The sequence below is a fragment of the Panthera uncia genome, chromosome B4 (assembly GCF_023721935.1).
Source record: "Panthera uncia isolate 11264 chromosome B4, Puncia_PCG_1.0, whole genome shotgun sequence".
Classification (NCBI taxonomy): domain Eukaryota; kingdom Metazoa; phylum Chordata; class Mammalia; order Carnivora; family Felidae; genus Panthera; species Panthera uncia.
Genome location: NC_064809.1, coordinates 30,191,038 through 30,217,898, shown reverse-complemented (window position 1 = coordinate 30,217,898; position 26,861 = coordinate 30,191,038). Strand labels below are relative to the sequence as shown.

Below are 26,861 nucleotides of genomic sequence, written 5' to 3'. Positions count from 1 at the left end.
AATCACTAACTGTATGGAAGAAAGTGATCCATGCAAGAATCATCAGCAAACTGTATCACAAACCAGGAATTATGATTGATCTGGGCTGAGTATCTCAGGTTGAATTAAAAAGGATTATTGTAGAAAACAGTGAAAAGCTTTAAAAGTGTTTATCTTGGGACTGGGTAGACAGAGGGACAAGAGGTGAGGAAGCAGAAGAATCTTTTAAGACTTCTAGTGTTTAAAAACATCAACTATGTATATGCAAGTTTTACTTTGAAAAAGTGTAATTTACAAAACAATGATGCAAGCAATTTTCGGAATTTGTCAATAATTCCAAATCAATATGGTCACACTTTTTGTGTTTCTCATAACAGTTTAACTAAACATGAAATGGGAAGTGAAAATGATTGATGCTTCCATCTCATTTATTTCCTTTATCCAGGTAAATTATTTGTAAGTTGGGACATGGCCAAATCGTGAATTTAATAAAAACCTAGAAAATTATTAGCTAATTATGATGTTAATTAAGAACATAAATAGATGTAAAAAAACTATCAGTCAGTAGAAGTATTCCAATGATCTTTAAAAATGTTTTAAAATCAATGATATGTATAAACTCTTCATTTGGGCACATTCAATGTCTGTTTTTTTAGAAAACCAGTAAGTGTATGTTTCTGCTTTTATTCTAGTTTTCAAAAACCTTTCAGAGTTAGCCAGTCACAAAATCACAGGCACTATATCTCCTATTACATTATTTTCCATTTTAAATCATTTCAGGAAAGCCATATAGAATTTATCCATAATTTAGAATTGACTTGAGCATTAAGCACTGTATTGCATTGGAATTTTTATCTTAAAAAAAAAAAAACATAGCTTAGTTTCGTATAGTATTTTGCAATTATGCTGTCATTAAAGACAGAGAATGCAAAAACCAAAAGAATGTTATCCTTGAATTCTATGTAATCATTTCATGATTAAAGAATTAAAATAATGGTTCTATAATTAGTTTCTATGCTTGTATGATAAAACCTCTCTAATATGAAAAGGAACATGATAATCGTTTTATTTTGTCATCAAAACCCATCAGGTTTTGTAATTGAATTTCCATTGCTGTTTTATTTCAAATTTTCATAATGTACTCCTGATTTTCATTCTTCTTTTCATTCTCCAGAATTTTCACTTATAATGTTGAATTCCTTTGCTCTTTATTCAGACACACAAATGTATATTTTCGTTAGAAGCACAGGCTTCAGCTGTGGGTCACAACTGGCTAACCTTTATATCCCCAGTGGTTTTATTGAAAGAATAGCATAATCCATAAACTTCCTTCAACTCTCTAACCTATTAGAATACCTTATATATGTCCTTGCCGTTTATTAGACAGTTTCTGAAAATGACACGATCTACGAAAAGTAAGTACACTTGGGGCATTAGCCCCAAATTACAACAGCGTCTTGCATTGTGCAGAGAAATGACATATGTGTTTTCTTATAGGCAATAACATTTTATTTTCAAGAATGTGTTTAAATTCATGAGTTTACCTGGAAAACATTTATTCCTTTCAAGGCACGTAGAGTAGCTTACTAGGGAGTGAGGAAGACTCACTGCTCTCCACTGCCCTTGCCCACTCTCCTCTAGGGGCCTCGGGAGGTTTAGTCTGGCTTCTCCAACCATCTCTGGGGTATTAGGCTCTAACATTTGGGCTCATGATATTCAAAGTTCATTTGTTGGGAAGTTTTATGAGAACGTGATTTCTGAAACGAAAACTTTGATAATTAGTTTTTCTTTGGTAGTCTTTTAAAGCCTGTGAAATAGTATTACTCTGTGCCAAGTTTTAAGCAAATTCCTCACTGAAGGTGTGACTGCAATAGATTTTGCAATCTTTTGGGGTAGAAAACAGCTTGGATTATTTCTGTGAAATTTACTAGTCAGGAAACATGACCTCGGGCTCACAATAGAATGTCTTTTTCTGTGTATTTATTGTTGGGTCCTGAAATTATGTATGTCTCTGCACGTGTGTGTTCTTTGTAGCTGGAGGAACTCCCCTCGAAAGAGTAAAGCTAAATTTTTCTCACTCCTGCCTGAGACCAGTGACAGGCTAATAAGGAAGAGTGATGATAGTAATAAAATGGGGCGAGGGGTACATTCCTGAGATTTTGCTGCTTATAAAATGATAGCCCTGTTACCAAATGACCACACTGGGACCCAGGGTGAGATCCAGGCTTGAGTCTTTCTGATGCAGAGAGGTGACCCTCTGTGTGACTCATCACATCAGAAGCAAATGCTGTCTTAACAGCTTTGGTGACTACCTTTTTAACCCAGAGAACATAGCTATATGTTTTTAATTTGTTATGATTTATTATACTGAAATTGGTGTGAAATGGACAACAAATCATGGGTGTCAAAATCTGAAAATGAATTTTATCAGCTGAGGAAAGTGAGTGCCTTTGGGATTTGCATAAGTTTCTCATAATTCTTTCCATATTACAGATGATGAGCAAAACTGTGAAAATAAACTGAAAATGACATGATATTTCCTAAGTAGCTAATTTCACATGTACGTATAGACACATATAAATATAGCCAGTTAGCCTCACTTTAGACTTTCTCTATAATTCATAGTGATTTGTACATACCCGCAGCGACATTTATCTAAAAACCTTAAAGTAAATATTAAGATCATCGTCACATCTCACAAATGTCTGAGATTATCTATAGAAAACTGCAAACATTATAACAAAGTGTTTACCAACTTTATTTCTTCACTGTTCAAACCCAGAAGAGAATTTATACCTATGTGCCAGTATAAAATTGCTAAGATTGAAGAAACCTCTATCCCAAAATTTCAGATGTTATAAATACCCATCAGCATTGAAAAAAAAATCTCCCCTTGTTAGAAACTAACTTTGCATGCATAATTAATTGGGGCACCATATTCCTGCTTCACAACCAGAAGAGAAATTGAATTCAGGTGTTTGGTGAACATATGGGGGATTTACTGTGAATTTATGACCTGTGGTTTGAGTGTAAAACCCCAAGATACTTGCTGATAAAACTTAATGAAGCTTGTGCAGAGGAGCTATTTTTATTTGTAGTTTAGTAATTGATACATTTCTTGGTTTAACCCTCCCAGCCTTTCCCCCATTTCTCATAAATCTTCCAGTCTGAGAGAGAGAGCCAGAGTAGAAAGCCCTAGTCTCCTTAGCCAGAAGACTAATGCTTACCTAATATGAAAATTCAGCTATGCTTTTTCACAGTATTTCGGTCTGCTCCTTCCTCCCATCCCTTTTAATCTATCAATTTGTGCTTTTTCACCTGCACAAGTAACAGGAGGCAAACCCAAGTGCTGCGGGAGGAAGCACTCTAGGTTCCTCCTAGAAAAGCAAAAGCCTTCACGGAGGGGTGACACCACTTTATTCCATCTTAAGAAAACAAAGATGGAGGTGCAATGTAGCTCATCATTAAAACTCAGTCAACAAAGCCATTGCCATTGGAAGGTTTTTACCCCAGGAATAAATACACCTTCAGGAACAGGATCCAGCCACACACTCCCTGGCAATATCACTCTGCTTCTCTGCACCTAGGGTTTTACGAAGAATGCTCCTGATTTGAGTGCCAAGAAAGAAAACACATGACAAGTTTTCCATTTTAACATACGGGGTGTAATGGGTTTAATGAGAAACCTGTGTTTGCTCACTAATTTACAGCAATTAAGAACTCAGTTCTGACATCTGTAGATTATAACTATTTGTCTGGCGATTACAAGATCAGGAATAGTTTATGGAATTGCTAATCAGTAGAGAGAAATCACTAAGGGAGAAGAATGTGGTGTACCTGTAGTCTTTAAATGACACCAGCCCCTAGTAGTCGTGCTACCATCCCTTTCTCGTTCAGTGACATTTCTCCCCCCAACACTGTTCAGGAACTTGTTTGTATCCACTTTATCATGCTGACAATCTGTCTGTTTTGAAAGGATTACAACTCTGTACATCCGTGCATGACATCACAGTAAGACATTGCTTAATGATCTGAGACGCTTGTGGTCATTGCTGGCTGCCTGTTTCTAAAACTATGTGACAGTTCTGCCCTACATATGTTTTCTCCAGTGTCACTTTTTGCCTTCTCCAGCCCTGGTGTCTGTTTCAAGTGACATCCATGAAATAGCTGAATTGTAGACTTGCTGTTGATATGAATAAAGGGATGAAAAGTCTGCCCTTTTCTAGGGATGCAAGGAGAATAAGGAATTGGACAAAGAAGGGAAAGTGCTTTAATTTTTCTCTAGTGAAAATATTTTGGAAAGTAATGCTAAACTTGAAGGGTTGTTTATACAATGTAGTAGATCTTTAGTCTTTTTGTTTGTGGACCTACCAAGGAAATCAAAAAAGAGATACATTTCCCTGAAATAAGTGGACCAAAACATAGGGACATCCTGTGAAGGTTGAGTTATCTAAAGACATCATCAAAGGCTCAGAAGAGCCAGAGTTCAGGAAAACATGGTCTCTACTTGTAATAAGCGGTGTCCTGGAAGCTTTAACTTACTATCTTCTCCTTCCTAAGTGTGCTGGGATGCAGACCATACCGATGTTTCAGACGTCTTGATTGCAAAATCCCAGAGTCTGGGAGATGGTAGGACATTGAAGCGCTAGCAGGTGGAGAAGAAATAGTTCCTTAAGCAGGGAGTTCCTTAAGCAGCAAAGCTCTAGGGTCCCCCTCTGGTGTACGCATGTGACACCTGAGGGAGTGCTGGAAATACCTCAACGGGAATAAGGCTTGAGTGTGGAGTTGCATGATATCCAGGATCTCAGAATTTGGAAATTAACTCTTTATTTTTTTTAATTGGGAAAAGAATAATGTCCTTCTGCATTTCTGGTAATTGGATGCCAAGTGCAGGTGTGAAATTCAGTAGCATTTGGGATAGAATTTTGTACTTAGGCCAAAAAGTAAATTGCTATGGCTGAGGGGTGTATAGCAAAAATGAAAAGGCCGAGGATATAAGCTGATATGGTTAACAAAATCTTTACTGTGTGTGCCTGTTCTTTAGTAAATGGGGGATATGAGGGACATGTGCTAAGTCCTGAATTCTGGGTAGACTAAGTAAAGCCAGTTTTGAACCAGGAATATCTCCTCATAAGTCGTGTCAGATCCTGGCAGGTCACCAATCTCTACCAGGAAGAGAAACAAGGAGTGAGCCCTTGAGTTCAGTTTTACCGAATGACCTGGTTGGCAGGTCTATTTTCACCAGACCCTAAGAAAACACCCACATTGCTGCTTTGGGTTTCATGAGGACTAATTTTTGGAGATCACAGAGCCAGAACGGGCATTTTGAGTGAAGTGATGGGGAGATTGACCTAAGGAGTCACTCTAAGCAATTGGGTAGATTTCTATTGGAGCATTCTTGGCTATATACTGGTGCTCAGTGCAAAGCACATTTGATTGGTTTCATGTGTTAAGATCTGGCAGTAACCATCTTTCAGGGACATCTTCTGCAATAGTATTTACTTTCTGCAATTTTTCTCAGAGGCTAGAACTTTGGAGTGACTAACCATATAAATGGTAGTGGTAAAACTCATTCATAAAATATGATTCCTCTCTTATATTCTGCTCTTCTAACCAACATGTTTTTGCAACAGTGGGTAGGGCATAGGTCTTTGTGCTTCTAGGCTACTTTATTTCATTTAATAAGTATGTACAACCTCCCTCCCCCAACATTGTCTAAGGTGATGTGATAGTGGTGGGGGGGTGGTGTGTGTGCATGTGCGTGTTTAAGGGAAGGAGGTTTAGAGTTATCTTTCTGTTGTCTTTTGTTGCAGTGGAACACAAGAAACCAGACCCACTGTGCAATCACATTTCAAACCCCCATTTGCATCACATCCGCTAACATCCTGTGGGCCAAATCAAGACACATGGCCAAGGCCAACATCAATGGGTATTAGTTCAATTGATGCATAACAAGTTAACACAGGCTTAACAGCTTATTATATCAGATCCTATGGATCAGTTTCTATGATCCAGCAATGGCTCAGCTGAATCCTGTGCTCAGGGTCTCATCCAGGTGCAATCAAAAGGTGAGCCAGGCTGGGTTCTCACTGGAGGGTTCCACTAGGGAAGCATTTGCTTCCCTGCTCCTGGAGTTGTTGACAGTATTCTGTTCTTTACAGCTGTAGGATTCAGGGAGGCTCTCTTCTTCAAAGCCAGAAAAGAGAGATAAGGACTTGCAAGATGGACACTGCATTCTTATATAATCACACAAATGTAATCATATCCATTCCTTGACCTTTGCCACAGTTCACTGGATAGAAGCAAGTCACAGGCCCTGCCCACACTCAGTGGTGGGGGCCAGGTATGGGGCGGGGAGGGCATTGGACAAAGATGCAAATACCTGGAGGGGGAGATCATGGGGCCACTTTGAAGTCTGTCCATTACAAATATTTGCAGATCCGTTTACCCTGCCGCAGGGACGTGACATACAGAATATATATGTGTTAAATGATTGTGATGAAGGCATGAGCTTAAGAAAGAGAAACACATGTGGAGGTAAGTTATAAACACTCTGAAACAGTGTTTGCTGGAAGAATCAGAAGATGGAAAGGAAACGAGAGGATATTACAGGAAGAAAGATATGAGTAAAATTACCTTCCTCTCTTTTCTTATACTAGAGATCTTAATCATTTCTCCCTTCTGGGCACCATGGAAAGCCTGGCTCAGTTCGTTCTCTCCCTTCTGTCTACCTTCTCCCTTCCCTTTCATGTTTTTCTTCTTTGCGCAGAAAAGATAGTGTGTACCAAGATGGTACCTTCTGGTTATCCCTACTATTGAATTCTGGCTCTTCAAGCTATGGCCTCTGTTCCAGTTTTCCAGATTCCTTTTGCATAATTAAAAATGCAAATGTTAAGGTATTTTTAGTCCATAAAGAATTAATCAGTCACATCACAAACTCCTCTCTCTCAGCATATGCTCATCTGGAAAGATAGGTCAGAATTCAAGCCTGTAGGGCAATATACCCAGGCTTAGATCAGAAGGAGCAAACAATTTAGGAGAGGCAGGACTATATGCACAATGCTGAGTTGTCTTTTTTAAAAAATAGTTGTTTCTTGGGCCTGTTACTAGGGGATCACTGGCCTTATCTTGGTGCAGTGGAAGTAAATAGCCTAGAAAAGCAACATATAAAACAGGCAACATCTACGGAATACAAAATAGAGGTTGCAAGTTAGCTGGCCACAGACCTGTTTGGTATTTGGTTTTTGTTTTGTCTCGCATAGGACCAAAAAAATAAAGTAAGCCAACATTAAAAATTTGGGCAGCAGGGGAGAAAACTATAGTTCTGACTTTTCTTTAAAAAAAAAAAATTAGAAGGCAACACCAGGCTCACATCCCTTCAGGACAGCAATCTACTGGGACCGAGTAAGGGTCTCCCTTTCTAGACCTAGCATATTACTCCCATTTGTTATAGAATGTACATGGGTACTGCCACAGCCATCAAGTTTCGTTCACTCTTTAGTTAACTGCCCCATAGGCATTGGAATTTGTCCCAGCCATGAAGTTTGCAGGCTGAATTGTTTTCAAAGTACTGTCCATATACCACCTGCAGTGCTTTTAAAAATATACTGATGCCCAGGACCTGCACAAGACTGCCTGAATCAGAATCTCTCTAGGTGAGTCTCAGTCGATCAGCAGGTTTAAACAAGCACTCTGGATGAGTCTCATACACATACTATGTATACACGAGCACGACTGTTGACGTTTCTCTTCTCATTCACTGTACCTAAGGAGATGGTTGGATAGCATGGCCTGTGGAGCACAGGTGCAGGACAGGATTTGGCCCTTACCTGCAAATAGGATCCTTGCTGCAGTTAGCATGAATTGGTATGCTCAGCTACTTTTGCAAAGCACATTGCAGTGGTCCATTCTGAAGGCTGCAGAGCCTAGTCCTCTGTGTGATCTACCTCTACCAGGAGAGGGTACAATCACCATGGTAATTATGGATGAGAAAGATTTGAGTTCCATATCATTCAGGGCTGCACTGTGCATGCCGGATTAGGAATCTCTGTAGTGTGTGAGCCAGTGCTGTCAGAAAGACTCCCAGATATCACTGAACCAAAACAAACCCTCTGCACTTAGTGTAAAATTTATATATAAACACACACACACACACACACACACACACACACACACACATAAAAGTATAAAAGAAAATTCCAGCTGGACTAAAACTAAAAAAACAATGTGCAAGGGAAGGCTGAATTAGTGTTAGACTTAAATTGTCTTATGTCTGTCTGTGTGGATTCTTTATAAAAAATAAAGCATCTCTATAATTCCTCTCTTCATCCCTCCTTTCTGCAGAAATTATGATTTAGTGGCTTGTCATTAAGTTGAATTGTCTCTCTCACTCATCTGATCGATTCATGGTATCTTTATTATATTCATCACACACACAAAAATAATGAGCAACTGGAAGTTGGCAACGAACCTAAATATAAGTTGATTGGGATGTGTAGGGATTAGCCACTAATGCTAATGAATATTTAAAATTTCCTTTGGCTGTCTTGGCAGAAGAGCTAACCAAGAACTTTAGAAGTCCAAATGTGAATTATTGGCCTGTTGTAGACTGGCCTGAGAAACAGAGTGAGCAGTTGCAATGGTTTCATTCTTGAAGCCAGGATTTCACCTTCAGACTGCCAACTGGTGTCCCCCAAGGATGCTTGATGGTCTCCCAGTCTTTGGAAGTCATCATCAATCATGAAAACCATTGCAGCCTGTTTTTCAATTTCAGCCCTTAGAGTGGCTTTGCTAGTCTTAGGCAAGTTGGTTGCCATTCTCTAGAGCAGAGGAAGAAAGGAAGCAAAAGAAAAGAGAGTGAAGCAGTGTATCACCAGCTGCTGAGATTTGAAATAAGGGCAAAAGTGACTTCCAGAACTTGGCTTATACTGTGAAAAACATCAAGGTCACCAGAATTTAGAATTAAGGACACTGGGTCAACTTCCCTTGTTGGGAGATTTGCACTTTCAATTAACTACAAATAGTAGGACATCAATTTTCATCAATGGCTTGGACTTCATGAACTTAATTATTATAGGGTTAAAATTTGCAATGGTACATGAAAATAATAGGAAATATTTCTGGTTAGACCTATAAAATACTTCTTCAGTCAAGCCTCCTATAATCCTTCTATTAGAAGCTATGAAGAAGTATTCCAGGAACAAAAAGGCACAATTGGAGAAATGACAATGAGGTTAATGAATGCTCACTTTCCTGTCTTATGAACTGTCTTCATGCCTATACTACCACTGTTTCACATGGAGAGCAAGAAGTTCCAGAGATTGGGTGTTAACATTGAGAAGCCTTTATTGAAAATCATTGTGTTCAAAACTATAAGCTGCCATATATGTTTTTTAAAAGCCAATTAACAACCTTGGGGCGCCTGAGTGGCTCAGTTGGTTAAGCGTCCAACTTTGGCTCAGGTCATGATCTCATGGTTTGTGGGTTCAAGCCCTGCATCGGGATCTGTGCTGACAGCTCAAAGCCTGAAGCCTGCTTCAGATTCTGTGTCTCCCTCTCTCTCTGTTCCTCCCCCACTCATGCTCTGTTTCTCTCTGTCTCAAAAATAAATAAACAAAAAATTTTAAAAAGTAAAAGCCAGTAACAACCTGCTTAAGAGTATGGAGGGGCACTTTTAAGCTGTATACAAATGTAGACTGAAGCATCATGCCAAGTAGCACATTTTATAGGTCCATTAACCTTTAATGTTCTTAGGGCAATCAGTTCAAAATATTTGTCGGAAGAACAAAGGGAAGGCAAGCTTTTATTGACTGGGAAAATAATCGAATTGAAAGTATTGACAGGATGTTCCAGAAGCTCTAATGAAATTAATAGAAACATAAAGGTGATAGGGATCTACCCCCTGGTTTAAATGATTATCCCATATTCTTGGAAGACATTAATATTGTGGTTCTATATGCAAATATTTTCAATTTGCGATTTTTAAGTCTTTGGAATTCTTCAAAAGGCATAGAATTATGTCAAGACATATATGAATTTGAGATTTTTTTTTAACGTTTATTTATTTTTGAGACAGAGAGAGACAGAGCATGAACAGGGGAGGGGCAGAGAGAGAGGGAGACACAGAATCTGAAACAGGCTCCAGGCTCTGAGCTGTCAGCACAGAGCCCGACGCGGGGCTCGAACTCACGGACCGCGAGATCGTGACCTGAGCCGAAGTCGGCCGCTTAACCGACTGAGCCACCCAGGCGCCCCTGAATTTGAGATTTTTATATACTCTACTATGACAGACTTTCTCTTTACAAGCTACATCTCTCAAATTACATTACCCAGGAGAGTGGGCAGCCAGAAAAATTCAGACTCACACCAAATAACCAGGGCAACATGTTTTCAATGAAGAGACTTGGTCATCTAATAGTTTACAGCTCCCCATTCTGCTAGCAGTTTGGAGGGTATATATGATAAATCTAAGGCTTGATTCTTGTCCTCAAGGAGTCTGATGTTTTCTTGGGGAGACAGCATGTGCCTAATACGCTTGAATAAATCCCCTGGTAGGATGCGCCTTAGTCCTCAGGGAGTAACATAGACCAAAAGTGCTATGAGATTTAAGATTGATTCTGGCCATCTCTACAACTCTTGCAAAATACTGTGTTTAAAATCTGTATGATTTTATAAAGCAGGGGCTTTGGAGTCTGATATATGTTTTACTAAGTGATACAACATGGCATAGTGAAATGAGGGCTGGACTGGACACCAGAATAATCTGGATTCCAGCCTCGCCTCCCCATTGGTCAGCTGAGAGACTTCAAACAAGTCACTTATTTTCTTTGGATGTCAGTTTCTTCATGTGTATGTGCGCGCACGTGTGTGTGGAAGAGAGAGAAATACTACCATCTGTACCTATCTTACAAGCTTTTGGTGAGGATAAAACAAATTAACACTATAAAAAAAAAAAGAAGAAGAAGGCAGGGGCACCTGGGTGGCTCAGTCGGTTAAGCATCTGACTCTTGATATCAGCTCAGTTCTTGGTCTCAGGGTCATGAGTTCAAGCCTGGCATTGGGCTCCATGCTGGGGGCAGAGCCTACTTTAAAAAAAAAAAAAAAAAAAAAAAAAAGGCAACATTACTATTAAATAACTGATGAAATCCAACTACCATCCAAAGTTATTTTTAAAATGCTTTTCATTTATGCTGTAAGAAACTGCATTTTGTGTATAGACCTTTGATAACTCCTAAATAGGAACTTTGTATCATGGCATTATGAAAACAATACTGCACATTTGTAAGGCTACAGTGTATGCTGTCACCTTACTTGATTGTTGCAAGTATGATATTCAGAGAAAAAGTGATTATTATGTCCACTTCATATGTATGAAAAAATCCCACAACTCAAATTAAGTGCCTTCGTCTAAGAAGGTGGAGGAAGCTAGGACAGGACCCTGGTATTTCTGATTTGTAATGCAATGTCCTTTCCAAAAAAATTTGGCTGCCAACACCTTGTCAGATTACAGAAAGGAAATGAGGCTTTTAAAATACCGCATAAAAAAGGAATGTCTAAAAATACCGCTTGCCCCCTTGAATATCTGCCTGAAATAACTTCAGTAAGTCTTAATCATAAGAACAAAATGAAAACTTCTTTTAAATGCCCAAATATTGTTTTATAAATTCACTTCCTCTTAAACAGTGTCCTCTCACAGCAAGCTGCCATTTTTTTTTCCCTAGCAACTGCCATTCACAGATTGTATCTCTCTGAAGGGTGTTCATTCTTGCCCCTTCTCTCTTTTAGCAACAGATCAACTCCTAGCAACCATGATCGGATACAGCGGCTACGGCAAGAATTTCAGCAAGCAAAGCAGGATGAAGATGTAGAAGATCGGCGACGTACCTATAGCTTTGAACAACCCTGGGTGAGTATTTGGTTCTTCAGCACAGCGAATAGTCTGACAACTTCCCTGCAGTAGAGCCCCCAAGCTGTGACCTTAGCCCTTTATGAAACAAGACAAGATGGAGCCAAATTCCTTTGACCTTTAACATATTGACCTTTCCCTCATTTCCATCTGGGTTGCATCATTGCTAATTTCATTTTATATCTTGTTGCACCATCTGTCCATTGCATAATCAGTTTTAATCGCCTTATGACAAGACATAGCAAAAGGATTCTTGCTCTCAGCTATGCACTTTTTTTTAAAGTTTAGTAAATATTTTTCTATATACATTTTCCTCAGAATTGGAGCCAGAATAAATTAGTTCAACACATGTCTATTGTGTATCTACTATACACAAAGTACAGTATTAAGCAATTCTTGATTCTTTATTCTCCCTTATCCCCTTTGTGTATTTGTTGAATCCCTCTTATTTATCTGCCCATATCCCTGTTCTAGTTTATCCTCCTCACAGCCATCAGAGTGATTTTTTTTTTTTTTTTTTTTTTGGAGTTTATTCATTTTTAAGAGAGAGAGAGAGATCAGGGGAAGGGCAGACAGAGGGAGACACAGAATCCAAAGCAGGCTCTAGGCTCTCAGCTGTCAGCACAGAGCCTGACGTGGGACTTGAATTCACAATATATAAGATTGTGACCTGAGCCAAAGTCGGATGCTTAACCGACTGAGCCACCCAGGCTCCCCAGAGTGATTTTTCTAAAACAGAACTCTGAATGGCTTCTCAATGCCCAAGAGAGAGAGTCCAAATTCCACAGTGTGGCTTGCTAATCCTCCCCAGTCCAGCCCCAGACTTGTGCTCTCTCTGTTCTTGTGTTTTGTCTTGGAGATGATGGCACTGCTGAGAATGAGAGGCATTCGGGTAGGTTTGGGGGTGGTAGAGATGATGGGAATTTAAAAAAAAATATTGTTTATTTACTTTTGAGAGAGAGAGACAGAGCATGAGCAAGGTAGCAGAGAGAGAGGGAGACACAGAATCTCTAGGGTCTGAGCTGTCAGCACAGAGCCCAACATGGGGCTCAAACCCACAAACTGCAAGATCGGGACCTGAGCCAAAGTCAGACACTTAATTGACTGAGCCACCCAGGAGCCCCCGAAGATGGGAATTTTGAAGAATATCTTTGGAAACTTGAGGGGGACTCAATTAGACATGAACATACAGGCCACTTGAGATAGGACATTCTAGCTGAGAGTATTAGTGATCAACATGGTAATGTGACCATAGCTAAAAATGCTTAGAGGGAATAGAAAAATAATTTTTTGATTACTTCTGCAATGGGGATTAACCAGTCAGACATGGCAGAAAGTCAAGGAAGGTACTCTGGCGGCCTGGGGAAGAGGCAGGTGGAGCATCACCCACTCTGGGTAGGATGGTGAGTACAGCTCAGGGACGTATATCCTAATTGCCTGGGAGGATGCAAGAAGGGTCGGTACTCTAGGGGTTCGAAAGCCTAGGGGCTGTGGTCAAAACAATATATTTTTTGGAGTCCTGGATCTTGGAGGTGGGACAGTTCCTGATGATTTGAGGTCAAAGATATGCCATCCATGTGAGTTCCTGAGAGAACAGAGATTAAGGTCCAAAGAGTTAATGAGTTCAGTTCAAAATGTTGGGATTATAATTACATTAGGCATATGGGAAGGTAGGGTTAGAAGGAAGAGTAGTGTTAGAAAAGGCTTACAGTTAAAAAAAAAAAAAAAAAAATCCTGATTTATTTTGGAAAGGGTATGGACCCAACTGCCACAGAACTGAGAGGTCGGTTATATTGTAGGGAAGGAGAGATAAAGGTAGAAATGTAGTCAGAACCTTCAACGCTAGGTTGGAAGGCTGAAGAAAGATGGTATGAGGACAGAACACTGGCCCACTGGCCAGGCAACCTAGCTCTTCAGGACTGTTTTCTTGTATGTTAAACCAAGAGACTTAGAGTAGATGGTTGAGTGTCAGTTATTAAACCCTTTGTTATAATGAAAATTTAAGAGAAAGCTGAATGTGTCAGGTAAAGCAATACAAGTAGAGCTTCTCCGAGTGTGGTCCACAGACCAGCACCATCAGCATCACCTGGAGCTCCCTTCAGACCTCCTGGATCTGGGTGAGGCCCAGGAATCTGTATTTTAACAAGCCCTGGAGGGGTGATTCTGAAGCATGTTACTTTGAGAAGCAGTGATCTAGAGTTAAATCATCTCTGAGGTCCTTTTTACTCCTAAAATCCAACACCCACAATATACTCTATACAAGGGCAGAAACCTATAACGGTTTTGATTAAGGGGCTTAGTGACCAAATTGGGGTCTGTGGGAGATAATTTTGAGAAAGGAGAAGATGGAAAAATGAGAAAAGCAGTACAGTACTAGTTTGAAGGACTTTGCCTCTGTTCAGGTGAGGAAGGAGGAGCCTAGAGCAGCCAATTGGCCATATGAAACCACCATCCAAGAGTAAAAACTCCTCATGAAGTCGATCCTAGCCTAACTTTCAGAGGTTATATAAGAACTTCAGCAGATATAATGCCTTAAAAAATCTCTAATTGTGTTTCTGCAACAACATTACTATTAAAGGTATTGTTTTTCTAAAACATTTTATTTTTATTTATTTAGTTAAAATTTTTTTTAATGTTTATTTATTTTTGAGAGAGAGAGATACAGAGACAGAGACAGAGACAGAGACAGAGACAGAGACAGAGTGTGAGCAGGGGAGGGGCAGAGAGAGAGAGAAAAAGACGAAGAATCTGAAGAGGCTCCAGGCTCTGAGCTGTCAGCACAGAGCCAAACGTGAGGCTAGAACTCACAAGCCGTGAGATCATGACCAAAGCCGAAGTCAGACATGCAACTGACTGAGCCACCCACGTGCCCCTAAAACATTTATTTTTAGATGATCAAGTAAATTGAGTCATTCCCATGTAACAACATGACAGAATTATGTTAATATACTTATATTGTTTGCCATAATTGACTTAATCTCTTCCTACCAGCTTTCCTAAAGCAGGATTCTTTTTTTTTAAATTAGGTTTTTTATTTTAAATCCAGTATAGTTAACAAACAGTGTTATATTAGTTTCAGGTGTACAAGACAGAGATTCAACACTTTCATACAACACCAAGTGCTCATCACAATAAGTGCCCTCCTAATCCCTATCACCTATTTCACCCATCTCCTCACCTACCTCCTCTCTGGTAACCATCAGGATATTCTCTGTAGTTAAGAGTCTGTTTCTTAGTTTGTCTCTTTTTTCCCCTTTGCTCATTTGTTATGTTTCTTAAACTGTTATGCTTCTTAAATTCCACATAGGAATGAAATCATATGGCATTTATCTTTCTCTGACTCATTTTGCTTAGCATTGTACTCTGTAGCTCTATCCACGTTGTTGCAAATGGCAAGATTTCATTCCTTTTTATGGCTGAGTAATAGTCCATTATATATATACCACATCTTTATCCATTCATCAGTTGATAGACACTTAGACTGCTTCCATTATATGGCTATTGTAAATAATGCTGCAATACATACATCGGGGTGCATGTATCCCTTTGAATTAGTGTTTTTGTATTTTTTGGGTAAATACCCAGTAATGTGATTACTGGATCGTAAGGTAGTCTATTTTTAACTTTTTGAGGAATCTCTACATTATTTTCCACAGTGGCTGTACCAGTTTGCATTCCCACCGACAGTAACAAGTGTTCCTTTCTCTCCACATCCTTGCCAACACTTGTTTCTTGTGTTGTTGATTTTAGCCATTCTGACAGGTCTGAGTTTTGATTTCAATTTTCCTGATGATAAGTGATGTTGAGCATCTTTTCATGTGTCTGTTGGCCATCTGGATGTCTTCTTTGGCCAAATGTTCATGTCTTCTGCCCATTTTTTAAATGGATTATTTGGTTTTGGGATGTTGAATTGCATCAGTTCTTTTTATATTTTAGATTCTAACCCTTTATCAGATATGTCATTGCAAATATCTTCTCCCATTCTGTAGATTGCCTTTTAGTTTTGTTGATTCCTTTGCTGTGCAGAAACTTTTTATTTTGATAAAATAGTTTTTATAGTTCCAGTAGTTTATTTTTGCTTTTATTTCCCTAGCCTCAGGACACATATCTAGAAAAATGTTGCTATGACCAATATCAGAGAAATTACTGCTTGAGCTCTCTTCTACGATTTTTATGGTTTCAGTTTTCACATTTAGGTCTTTAATCCCTTTTGAGTTTATTTTTGTGTTTGGAGAAAGAAAATGGTCCAGTTTCATTCTTTTGCATGTTGCTGTCCAGTTTACCCAACACCATTTGTTGAAGAGACTGTCTTCCCCATTGGATATTCTTTACTGCTTCATTGAAGATTAATTGATCACATAATTGTGGATTTACATCCAGGTTTTCTATTCTGTTACATTTCTATGCGTCTATTTTTGTGCCAATACCATACTGTTTTGATTACTACAGTTTTATAATATAAGTTGATGTCTGGAATTGTAATACCTCCAGTTGTACTTTTCTTTTTCAAGCTTGTTTTGACCATTCAGGATCTTTTGTGGTTCCATACAAATTTAAGGATTATTTGTTCTCATTCTATGAAAAATGTTATTGGTATTTTGACAGAGTTTGCATTAAATGTGTAGATTGCTTTGGGTAGTATGGACATTTTAACAATACTTGTTCTTCCAGTCCATGAGCATGGAATGTCTTTCCATTTCTTTGTATTATTGTCCATTTCTTTTATCAATGTTTTATAGTTTTGGAGTACGGGTCTTTTACCTGTTTGGTTAATTAAGTTTATTCCTAGGTATTGTTTTTGGTGCAATTGCAAATGGGATTGTATTCTTAATTTCTCTTTCTGTGACTTCATTATTAGTGTTTAGAAATGCAGCATATTTCTATACATTGATTTTGTATACTGTGACTTTACTGAATTCATTTATCAGTTCTCATAGCTTTTGGGAAGGGTCTATTGGATTTTCTTTTTTCTTCTCTTTTTCTCTTTTTCTTTCTTTTTTTTTTTTTTTTTTTTTTTTCTTGAGAGAGAGAAAGAGAGAGTGTGCGTGAGAGCGTGAGTAGGGAGGGACAGAGGGAGAGAATCTTGGGTTTTCCATACATAGTATCATGTCATCTGAAAGTAGTGAAAGTTGTATTTCTAACTTACCAACTGGGATGCTTTTATTTCTTTTTGTTGTCTGATTGTTGTAGCTAGGACTTCCAGTACTATGCTGAATAAAAATGGCCATCCTTTTCTTGTTCCTGACCTTAGGGGAAAAGATGTCAGTTTTCCCCCATTTGGATATGATGTTTGCTGTGGGTTGTTCATAGAATGTCTTTATTATATTAGGGTATGTTCCCTCTAAACCTACTTTGTTGAGGGTTTTTTATCATGAATGGGTGTTGTACTTCATCAGATGCTTTTTCTGTATCTATTGAAATGATCATATGTTTTTTATCCTTTTTCTTATTGATATGATATATCATGTTGATTGACTTGAAGCAGGATTCTTTTTTGATGTGTGGTAAACATCCCTAGCAATGTATTTTTGCACAGAAAGGCTGAAAAGAGGAAAGAGTATAGTGGCTACCAGAAGGAGAAAAGCAAGTATATATGAAAATGGTTCTCAAACACAGAGTTCTAGCCTACAAGGCCCTGCAGGGGTTTTCTCATTCTCCATACCATACCATGAGGAGCAGTGGAATGCCACCTGACTTTGCCTGGGAATGTGGATTTCAAACCAGCATATTTGCAGCATTGCTGTTTAATTAGTTATTTAATTGATCAGATGTATTGGGTGCTTACTATGTTCAGTCAGTGTGTCTGGTGCTAGAGAACAAAGATGGGGAAGATAGAATATCCTTAGAGCCCTACAGTCGAGCTGATACAACAGAGAAGAATATTTTGTACAGTTTATGATACAGGTATGTATGGAGTATTAAACACAGAGGAACCATGCCCAAATAAAGTGTGGGTGGTTAGGAAAGGCCTGAAAGAAGACCTCAGTGCTTGCTTTGGGAGCACATATCCTAAAATTGGAGGGATACAAAGAAGAGTAACATGGCTCCTGCACAAGGATGCATGTAAATTCATGAAGCATTCCATATAGAGAGAAAGAAAAGGAAAGGAAAGGAAAGAACACCTTGTTAAATTTGTAATATATTTTAAATACATAACTTTGAGAAAGAGAGAAACATATATTTGGGAACTAAGATTGATAGGATTTTTTTCTGGCTGGTGACATTGTATCTACATGTGAAATGTCCAAGTTTGAGACTAAATGAGCATTTCCTACTTCTTACCTGTAGATATTGTTCATTGGGAGATGTAGAAATGATTTGATATCCATTTTGGTCCCCTTATATGATTTTTTTTTTTCCTAATGGGGGTGGTGAATATGTTGGCATACATTCCCATGCCAGCTACTTAATATGAACAATCATGTTAGGAAAAATGTTTGAGAAAATCATATACATCCAGAAACTCACCTACAAAAGGTCATAGGCCAAATTGTTGTGTATCAAAATGCCATAGCAACTTTAGACTGAGCACTTGGCTTGTATTATCATTTCCTGTAATGAGTGAGCAGGGAATTATTTGGATGACAGGCTGATTACTTTAGGAATGGAATAATTTCCTAAATTGTGGGTCAGAAGTTGGCCTTTTCTTTTTCTTTCTTCTTTTTTTTTTTTTTTAATTTTCAAACAATTGGGATCTTGCTGTTTTTTCTCCATTCTACTGATCATATAAATGAGCTTGAAGTGACTATAATTCTACTTAGTGTATTAATTTTCATACCAATTCTCCTTGTTGCCTTAATAGGGTTTTGTCTGCCTCAATAAGAGCCTCAAAATGTAGCTGAGTCTATGGTTTTTATTATCTGTTTTACAAAATGAGCTTTGAGTATCTTAGTTGTTTTTTTTTTTTTTTTTCTTTTTCTGTGTATATTCTGACCTTAAAAGGTCAGTCTGTTTGGAAAGGATGAGACTATGATCTCACCCATTGGAATGGTTTGCAATCATTTTAGTTGTAAGGAACCAGATATTTGTCTTCAAGCTGTGTGTCCCTCTTAGTCCTTATTAGTTGAAATTGTCATGCTTGTTGGAAATGCCACACACAAAGTGCGACCAGATGTATCATATAGAAGATCCGAGCCAATTACTTTACATACAGAGAGGGATGCTGCAGAAAATTCATCCAAGTAGCCCTTTTCAGTTCATCCATTTTCAAAATGTTCTCCCTAAACCCTAGCAGTGTGGAATGCACCTGTTCCTGGGCTTTTGTTCAAAATAATGTTTGGGCCTGAGGGAGCTGATTTGTGGCACAAAGGGTCTTTAGATGAGCAGAGGCCCAGGAAATTCCCTTAGCTCCATAACTGAAGTGCATTCTCTCCCAAGTTGGTTAAGAAGAGGAGGAGGAGGACGACGACGACGACGAGGAGGAGGAGGAGAAGGAGGAGGAGGAGGAGCAAGAGGAGGAGGAGGAGGAGGAGGAGGGGAGAAAAAGCAACTTCTTCACCATGTAATGCCAGGTGCAGCATAAATAAAGCAGCAAGTTGCTTTAAATCTTTCTTAAGATAATGGAACAATAGCTGAGGTTAGGGTTATTATCACAGAGCTCAGATATGGACAGAACTTAGTGTTGCTTTTAAAAGAATTAAATTGCACGCTGCAGACATAAGTACAGTATGCTGTTAAAACTTTGCAGATACCTGAGTGTTGCCCACAAGGAGACTTGCTGGCTGAGGCGGTTGATAGATGGGATAATGGAGCCTTTAATAGCTATATTGCTAAATCCTTTCCATCCCGGGTTGGTAGTGACTCAAAGTAGTTTAGTCCTTCAGATGGAAAATTGATCCTCTGCGATGTGAATACCCTCTTCTCCCCCAAGCTTTCTTCCCAGCTGTCTGTCTTTAAACAACCACAAAAAAAAAAGGTCTGTCCTTTTTTCTATTTTTCTGTCTGGGACTTTTAATGGCTCCTCTTCCCTTTTTTAAGGTTTTGTCTGCTTTAATTAGAGAGCCAGTCTGTAGTACACAGCCACCCTGAACCCCTGGATTGCCTTCCCTGTACCTGGGAAGTTTGAGAAAATGATGCTTATCCTTTTGTTTTCATCTCTCCTAAGACTTCAAGGATATCTCCTGTAATTTCCTTATAGTGGGGCTCCATGCCTTTACTCAAAAAATGCCTTCTCGGTTGATAGCTTTGCAGTTCAAACTGGGTGAACTGGGTGGAAATCACCTCCCTTGGAAATCAACCTGGAGAAAGCCATTTTTGCAAGCAAACAGGGACCGTTTACTCATGGCAAAAGCCTCTGTGCTGCTGCAAAGTAGACCCCTTTCTTCTAGCTCCAATGACCCATCTCCCAGCTGAAGGCTCCATGACCCATGGGCCATGCTACCGGCAGAGACCTCAGGTAGTAGAAATCAATGAAGTTGCCTTTGGTCATCATAAGCATGGGACACTAGAAGGCTGGCTTATTTTTAGAGCTGCAATTTTCAGTAACCTGCTGTTTAAGGAGGGGGAAAAGTAGATCCAAACACTGGTTGGCAAAGACGAGAGAAAGACAAACGGTGTGTAAAAAACGAACATGTATTTATGAAAATTTTATGAGGGAAACTGGTTTGCTCTGCAGATTTTTCAAGCATTACTCACATCATTAGCAGCAATTAGGCTTTTCAACATTCAGAACCCACAAGAGTTCGATCAATAGTTGTAACAGTATCTTGTGTGATGGGACAGAGGTGGAAGGCTGTGAAGGCAGGATGTATAAACAAAAGTTAATTTTGTTTTGATTAAAAGTTGTAAATGAATCTACTATACAGAATAATTACCAAGCTTAGTGGTTGCCACTTTTTTTTTTTCAAGTTTATTTATTTATTTTGAGAGAGGGAGAGAGAGAATCCCAAGCAGGCTCCATGCTGTTAGCGTAGAGCCCAGATCGGGGCTCTATCCGTGAACTGTGAGATCATGACCTGAGCCAAAACCAAGAGTCGGACGCTGAAGTGACTGAGCCACCCAGGCGCCCCGGCAGTTGCCACTTCTAAACAGAGTGAACAGTTTATGCTTTTTACATGATTCAATGGCATAAAAGTCTTCCTACCCTCTACCAAATCTTTAAATTACCATTTTATCAGAATGTGGAATTTATATTAGGGTTACAGCAAGTTTGAATTGCCAACATAGAAATTCCAAATCTCAGGTGGATGTGTGTCCTTTTAGTTATTGTCACCATCATCATCTTTATCATCACTTTTCCTCTGAAGCAGTTGAACTTGTATCTTATTTTTGTTTTCCATATGTGCCCTTGAACACAGGTGAAAATTTGAACATTTTATTCATTTTGAATAGAAAACTCACTCAAAAGTATCATTTGTAAGAATAGTACATATATGTGTGTATATGTGAAGATATACAGGTGCACACACACATATGCTTACACACTATGTGAAGAAAAATTAGAGTATTTAAAAATTATTTTCTATAAATGCTAATAAAAGAGTAATGAATTTTATTTCATAAATGACACATGCACTCATAGATTAAGCTCTAAAAGTCTTCCAATATTCCTGGCTCTAAATGGTACTGACACTTTGTATGCTGTATAGTTATTTTTGTTCTTTCTTTAGTCTTAACAGTTTTGTTTTATATTCTTATTTTGGAAAAATAAGAATGATTTTATTTAACTGAGAAAAATGTTTAGTTAATGAAATCTGGTGAAAACACTATGTTTTCACCAGTGATTTTTGATATTTTGTTTTACACTAATAAGTGATAGCCAAATTGTGTAGCCTTCCCAAACTTTACACAATTTTTTGTATTGTATAAATACTGTCTCTCTATAATCACGATAGAGACCAATACTTTGCAGCTCATTTATAAAAGAAACATGCATAGTTTTCGCTTGTGGCTTTAAACATAAACCATGAAGAAATTTACATATCATGGTCCTCCAGTGTACTGTGTAACAGATAACCATGTATTTATTTCTATTTACTACCTCTACATTATTATGGCCCTGCCAACCTTGGCAATTTTTTTACTTAAAAGGTCATTGCTTGTCACAAATTTCATCATAAACAAGGCCAGGTCATCTGAGATTTGTATTCTTAAAACAGAGCTCTTATTGTCTGGCAGATATCCAGAATTAATATTTAAAAAAATTTTTTTAATGTTTATTTATTTTTGAGAGAGAAAGACAAAATGCAAATGGGGGAGAGACAGAGAGAGGGAGACACAGCACCTGAAGCAGGCTCCAGGCTCTGGGCTGTCAGCACAGAGTCCGACGCAGGGCTCGAACTCACACACTGTGAGATCATGACCTGAACTGAAATCAGACGCTTAACTGACTGGGCACCCAGGCACCCCTTGATCTCCAGAATTATTACAATTATAATTTACCTGTGTGTTTCCCTGTATATATGTTACTTTGTGGTTGTAGCTGTTAATGCTGTTCTTTTTGAAAACATGAACTTCTCCCCGGGGTTACAAATTACCTTTCTTCATTTTTATTATTTTGGACTCCAGACACATTATTCTATTTCTGCCATAGAGATGGAAACCACTGTATTTAAAAGTCAGGATTGTCGATTATAATACTGCTCCCACAATTTACATTTTTATGAGATCACCATTGAAGTCACGAATTAGGTTATTTTTGATTCGGGCCAAGTATAAAACTTGCCAGGATAAACTTATGTCAGTGTTGCTCTAGGCTGGTCATGTATACAATCTTCCTTGAGATCTGTGGCTCAGTAACATTTCATCTTAAAGATAAGGGGAATTCTTCTTAAGAACCTACCCTTCTGCATGCTTTGAAAAAAGAAATGGAATAAAAGTCATCGTAGTGGGCAGACTAGTATGAAATATGTCAGTTTGCCAGTACCAAACTCATTCACTCATGTTAAGTTTTCAGATCCTGTGTGATGATAATTTTATTATTGGAGTTCATCAAGATCCAACTGGGTCCTTGCCATGGATAAGGTTTGAGGTGCACAGTGTCAGAAAACACACAGTTGAGGAAACAAAAGCCTTTCAACTTTTTTTTTTTTTTCTGTCAGAATCAAATTTTCAGGCCTCTGGGAGAAACAACTTAAAAATACACCTGAAATGTCTACAAGACCTTGCATTTTCTTTTCACATCTCCACAAGCAGTGTGTCACAGAACAGCATGAGCTTAAGAAGCCCGTTACTAAATCCTGCTGCAGAATGCCAGATCTCTCAAGACTGCTTGACACATGTATATAGCTTATACTGAGTGAAAAGGAAAGGGAAACGTGGTTCTTTTTGAGGGTGGAAAGAAAATTGTGTAGTATTTTCTTGCTTTGCTTTCCCTCTGTCCAGTGGCTTCTCTCAAGCTTCCCAAGCCTCACCCTGAACAATAGAGCCGCTTGGTTTTCTTTTTGGCCAGCCTCATCAAGTGTAATGGAAGAAAATGTCTGTCTTCTTTAATGTAGTTGATGAATAATTGGTTGATGCTTTGTTTACATAAGCAGAACTCACTCGGCAAAGTGTTTTCCTCGCTCAAGGCACCACTGATGTGTTATTTGAACGGTGTTGTGGAGCGGGTCTCAGAACACACATTTGTTCCAGTGAGTGTGGTTATAAACATCCACTAGTAGAGACTGGGGTATTGTAAAGCCTAATCTCTTCACACATTATTTCTGTATCGGGATATTTTTAATATGCCCACTGACTATGCCCATATGCTTTGAAATTTTTGCCCCATATAATCCTTATTATTGCTTACCCACAAATAAGATAATGCTGGCCAGGCAGAAAGAGAACAATAGATGATGCTTTCTTTCTGTTCACACAAAAGCCAACCACAGGAGCCACTCCTTAAGTAACAAGCCCACATGCTACCTTACAACTCTCCAAATGAATGCAAAGACTGTTATTTTAGGAAACTATTATCAAGTCAAAGTCTGCCATTGGTGTCTACCAGAGAAAATCGATAGCTTGTTTTTAAGAGGCATTCTTCATTCAGAATATGCCTATTGCACAATGCTGCGTCACACAAAGGGGAGCAGAGGTTAGCAAGTGCCAAAAAGGATTACTTAGTGAATGTCACTGATGCTACGATAAACCACTGTTGGGTGTTTTATAGAGTTAGAGGCATCGTTGTCTATTTTGAGCAGACCAACTTTCATTTTCAAAGGGCAGATCTAGAAGGTAAGCTAAAAACTGTCAGTGAGAAGCTGAAGCATCCACAGGGGCTTGATCTGCATGGCACAATATACACAACCAAATATCTGAGTTTGCTGAGAGGCAGCAATCAGTGGATGACCTGCTGACCAAAGTATTTAGCCAGAAGGAGTAGAAATTTCTCTATAGGGTATAATTAACCTAGGTAAAAATGCCATTTCCTAATAAGTAAGGGAAAATGTATTGTCTCATAACCAATTCAAGGAGCTGTTAGCTGTGAGCTGTTAGGGTTTATTCTTTTGATGAGTGTTTCCATTTGGCTGCCACCCCTGGGTTGGAGGAGACCTATACATGGCGAACGGTGCCTAGTGTCAACGAATCTCCATTCAGAATTTAGCCATCACCCTTTAGGAGAAGGGGAATGAGTTCTATTGTAGCCCTACTGCTAGCCTAAAATAGGTAACCGCTGAGAAAATTCACCAGCACAGCCAACTTGCAAGTGCACACCCATGGACTTTCCCATTTCTGTGAATTATTGTAGCAAAAGTTATTTACTTATTTATTTTTGACATTGGCATCTTATGCTCTCCTGAGGAGCCTTGCTCCCCTGTACTTGCTGGATATACAGGGGATGCAAACTGGTGTCTAATGTTAGTATTTACCAAACCATCAGGAAGACTGGAAAAGTTGACCCCTCAGGGCACCTGGGTGGCTCAGTCTTCAGGGTCTGATTTCAGCTGAGGTCATGATCTTCTGGTGAGTTTGAGCCCCCACATCGGGCTCACGGCTCTCAGCACAGAGCCTGCTTCTGATCCTCTGTCCCTTACTTCTCTCTCTACCCCTCCCCTGTGCTCGCTCGCTCTCTCTCTCTCTCTCCCTCAAAAATAAACATTAAATAAAAGAGAAGGAAAAGTTGGCCTCTCAATTTCAGATCATTCTAAAGCCATAATCAAAATTTAAGATGCTTGAGTATTTGGGGCTCATAAAAGCAAATAGATAACCTCTTTTCTCACACTTGGGAAAACTGCAGTTGGCTTTTTAAAAACTCACCACATCTGTAACATGTTTCTAGGTCAATCCTTAAGAATCGGAATGAGGCCCACCGGCCACATGATAGCCAGACTGCCTCTCTCGCTAAGCGTGTCGCATTTTTGCCCTTCAGCCCAACTCCAGAGCGGCGGCGCAGAGCGGCAGGCACTCGGTGTCGGTAGAGGTGCAGATGCAGCGCCAGCGGCAGGAGGAGCGCGAGGGGTTCCAGCAGGCCCAGCGCCAGTACAGCTCCCTGCCCCGGTAAGTCCCAGCCCGGCCCCGCGGGAAGCCCCTCCTCCACGCGCTCGTCCTGCGGGAGCCGGCAGGCAGAGGGCGCTGCTCAGCCTGCCCCCCATCTGACCCCTGGAAAGAGGCCCCCCGGAAGAAAGAAAAGTGTGGCAGGAGATGCCGGCATTGTCACCCCCAAGCTCCCTAACCGCGAGCGAGATGATCTGCCATAGGAGCATCGGGCTGAGGGGTCACACCCGGGCTCTGGTACTGGTTCTGCTACTTCCCAGGTGGCCGCGGACCGGACGGGTTCTTCATCTGAAAAATGGAAAGCTAACGCTTATTTTGCCTGGCTGGTGGGGTGACTAGAGTGTCTGATGCTGTGTAAACCTAGAGCTCCATGAAACGGTTGTATGTGGGGGGGGGGGGGGGGGGGCGGTGCTCCACGGTCTGTGCCCAGGTAGGATCTCTCTTGCTCTCCCGCCATCCTTACACTTGTTCAGTGCGGATCCTCAGAGTCCCAGGGATGCCCACCTCATGAGCAGACTAGCCCGGGGGGGGGGGGGGGGTGGTATCTGCCGGGCTCCCCCCAAGGAGGTACCTCAGCCCCACGGGTTCTCTGCCAAAGGCCTGGAGAGCACTGAGGTGACCGAGCCCTAATACCCTGAAATGATAGCCCTTTTCCCATCTGAGTATTTCCTCCGTGCACGGTGAAGAATAAAAGTACCTATTTAAAAATACTCATCTTCCCAAACTTCCTATGATTCACTCCTATAATCACAATTCTTACAGGCATTTGTTGTATTTCAAAACCAGGTGACAAAAGCATTTTGGTGGAAAAAATCCACTTACCATGTTTGTATCAAGTAGATTGCTTTGATTTTGAGCAGAGCAGTGTGGAGGCAATGTTTCTCTGTGTAAACTTGACTGACCTATACAAAAGTGGTCTTGATTTGCTTCTAATTTTTAATAAGGATGAGTCCCTGTAAATGTTAAATAATCCCTATAATAACAGCGAGGGACTTGGCTACATTGACGTGGATCAGACAAGGGAATGAGGATGTGAATGAAAATCTACCAGGATGAGTAGTGTCATTCTCCTAATGGTAGTTTACTACTATTGTAGTATTGTTCATTCAGTTGTTCTTTTTTCATCTAGAAAGCTGTATCTCCTTTGAAAACTAAATTATTTTTTTCTTTTAAATAAGAGAATTGCTTTTTTTCTTTCACATAGGAGAATAACTATTTATTTAGCCCACTCTGGGTAAGAGTCACTGAAATTTAGGTCTGGACAGGACCTTGAACATGTTGTCTTACAAGGAAGCAGCTCAGAGAAATTAAGTAACTTCCCCCAAGGTCCCACAGCTGGTCCATAATTTCTGCCAGAATTCAAACCCACACCTGCCCGTTCCCTAAACCCTGATTTCATAAGGCTCATTGCTACCGAGGGTTTTGGTTCACAAGTCTGGAATGTCAATGGGTGTAGGTGCAAAGTTCCTCCCTGTGCTCTACTTCCCTTAGCATATGGAAGAAGGCCGCTGTATGAACCAGCCCCATGCATCAAATGTGAAACATTCCAGGATTATACATAAAG

At 39.6% G+C, this 26,861-nt stretch overlaps 1 protein-coding gene and 1 non-coding gene across 14 annotated transcripts in view; both read left to right on the top strand.

Moving 5' to 3' along the window:
- The window catches only part of PARD3 (par-3 family cell polarity regulator), a 662,524-nt gene that overhangs the window by 628,650 nt on the left and 7,013 nt on the right, over positions 1-26,861 (top strand). For all 13 annotated transcript variants that reach the window (XM_049626966.1, XM_049626964.1, XM_049626959.1 and 10 more), the window contains 2 exons: positions 11,764-11,884; positions 25,173-25,300. In XM_049626966.1, the coding sequence (XP_049482923.1) occupies positions 11,764-11,884; positions 25,173-25,300 (249 nt within the window). The remainder of the gene's footprint in view (positions 1-11,763; positions 11,885-25,172; positions 25,301-26,861) is intronic.
- LOC125920513 (U6 spliceosomal RNA) lies at positions 17,870-17,975 on the top strand. Its single transcript, XR_007457101.1, has one exon. It is a non-coding gene; the product is annotated as a U6 spliceosomal RNA (small nuclear RNA).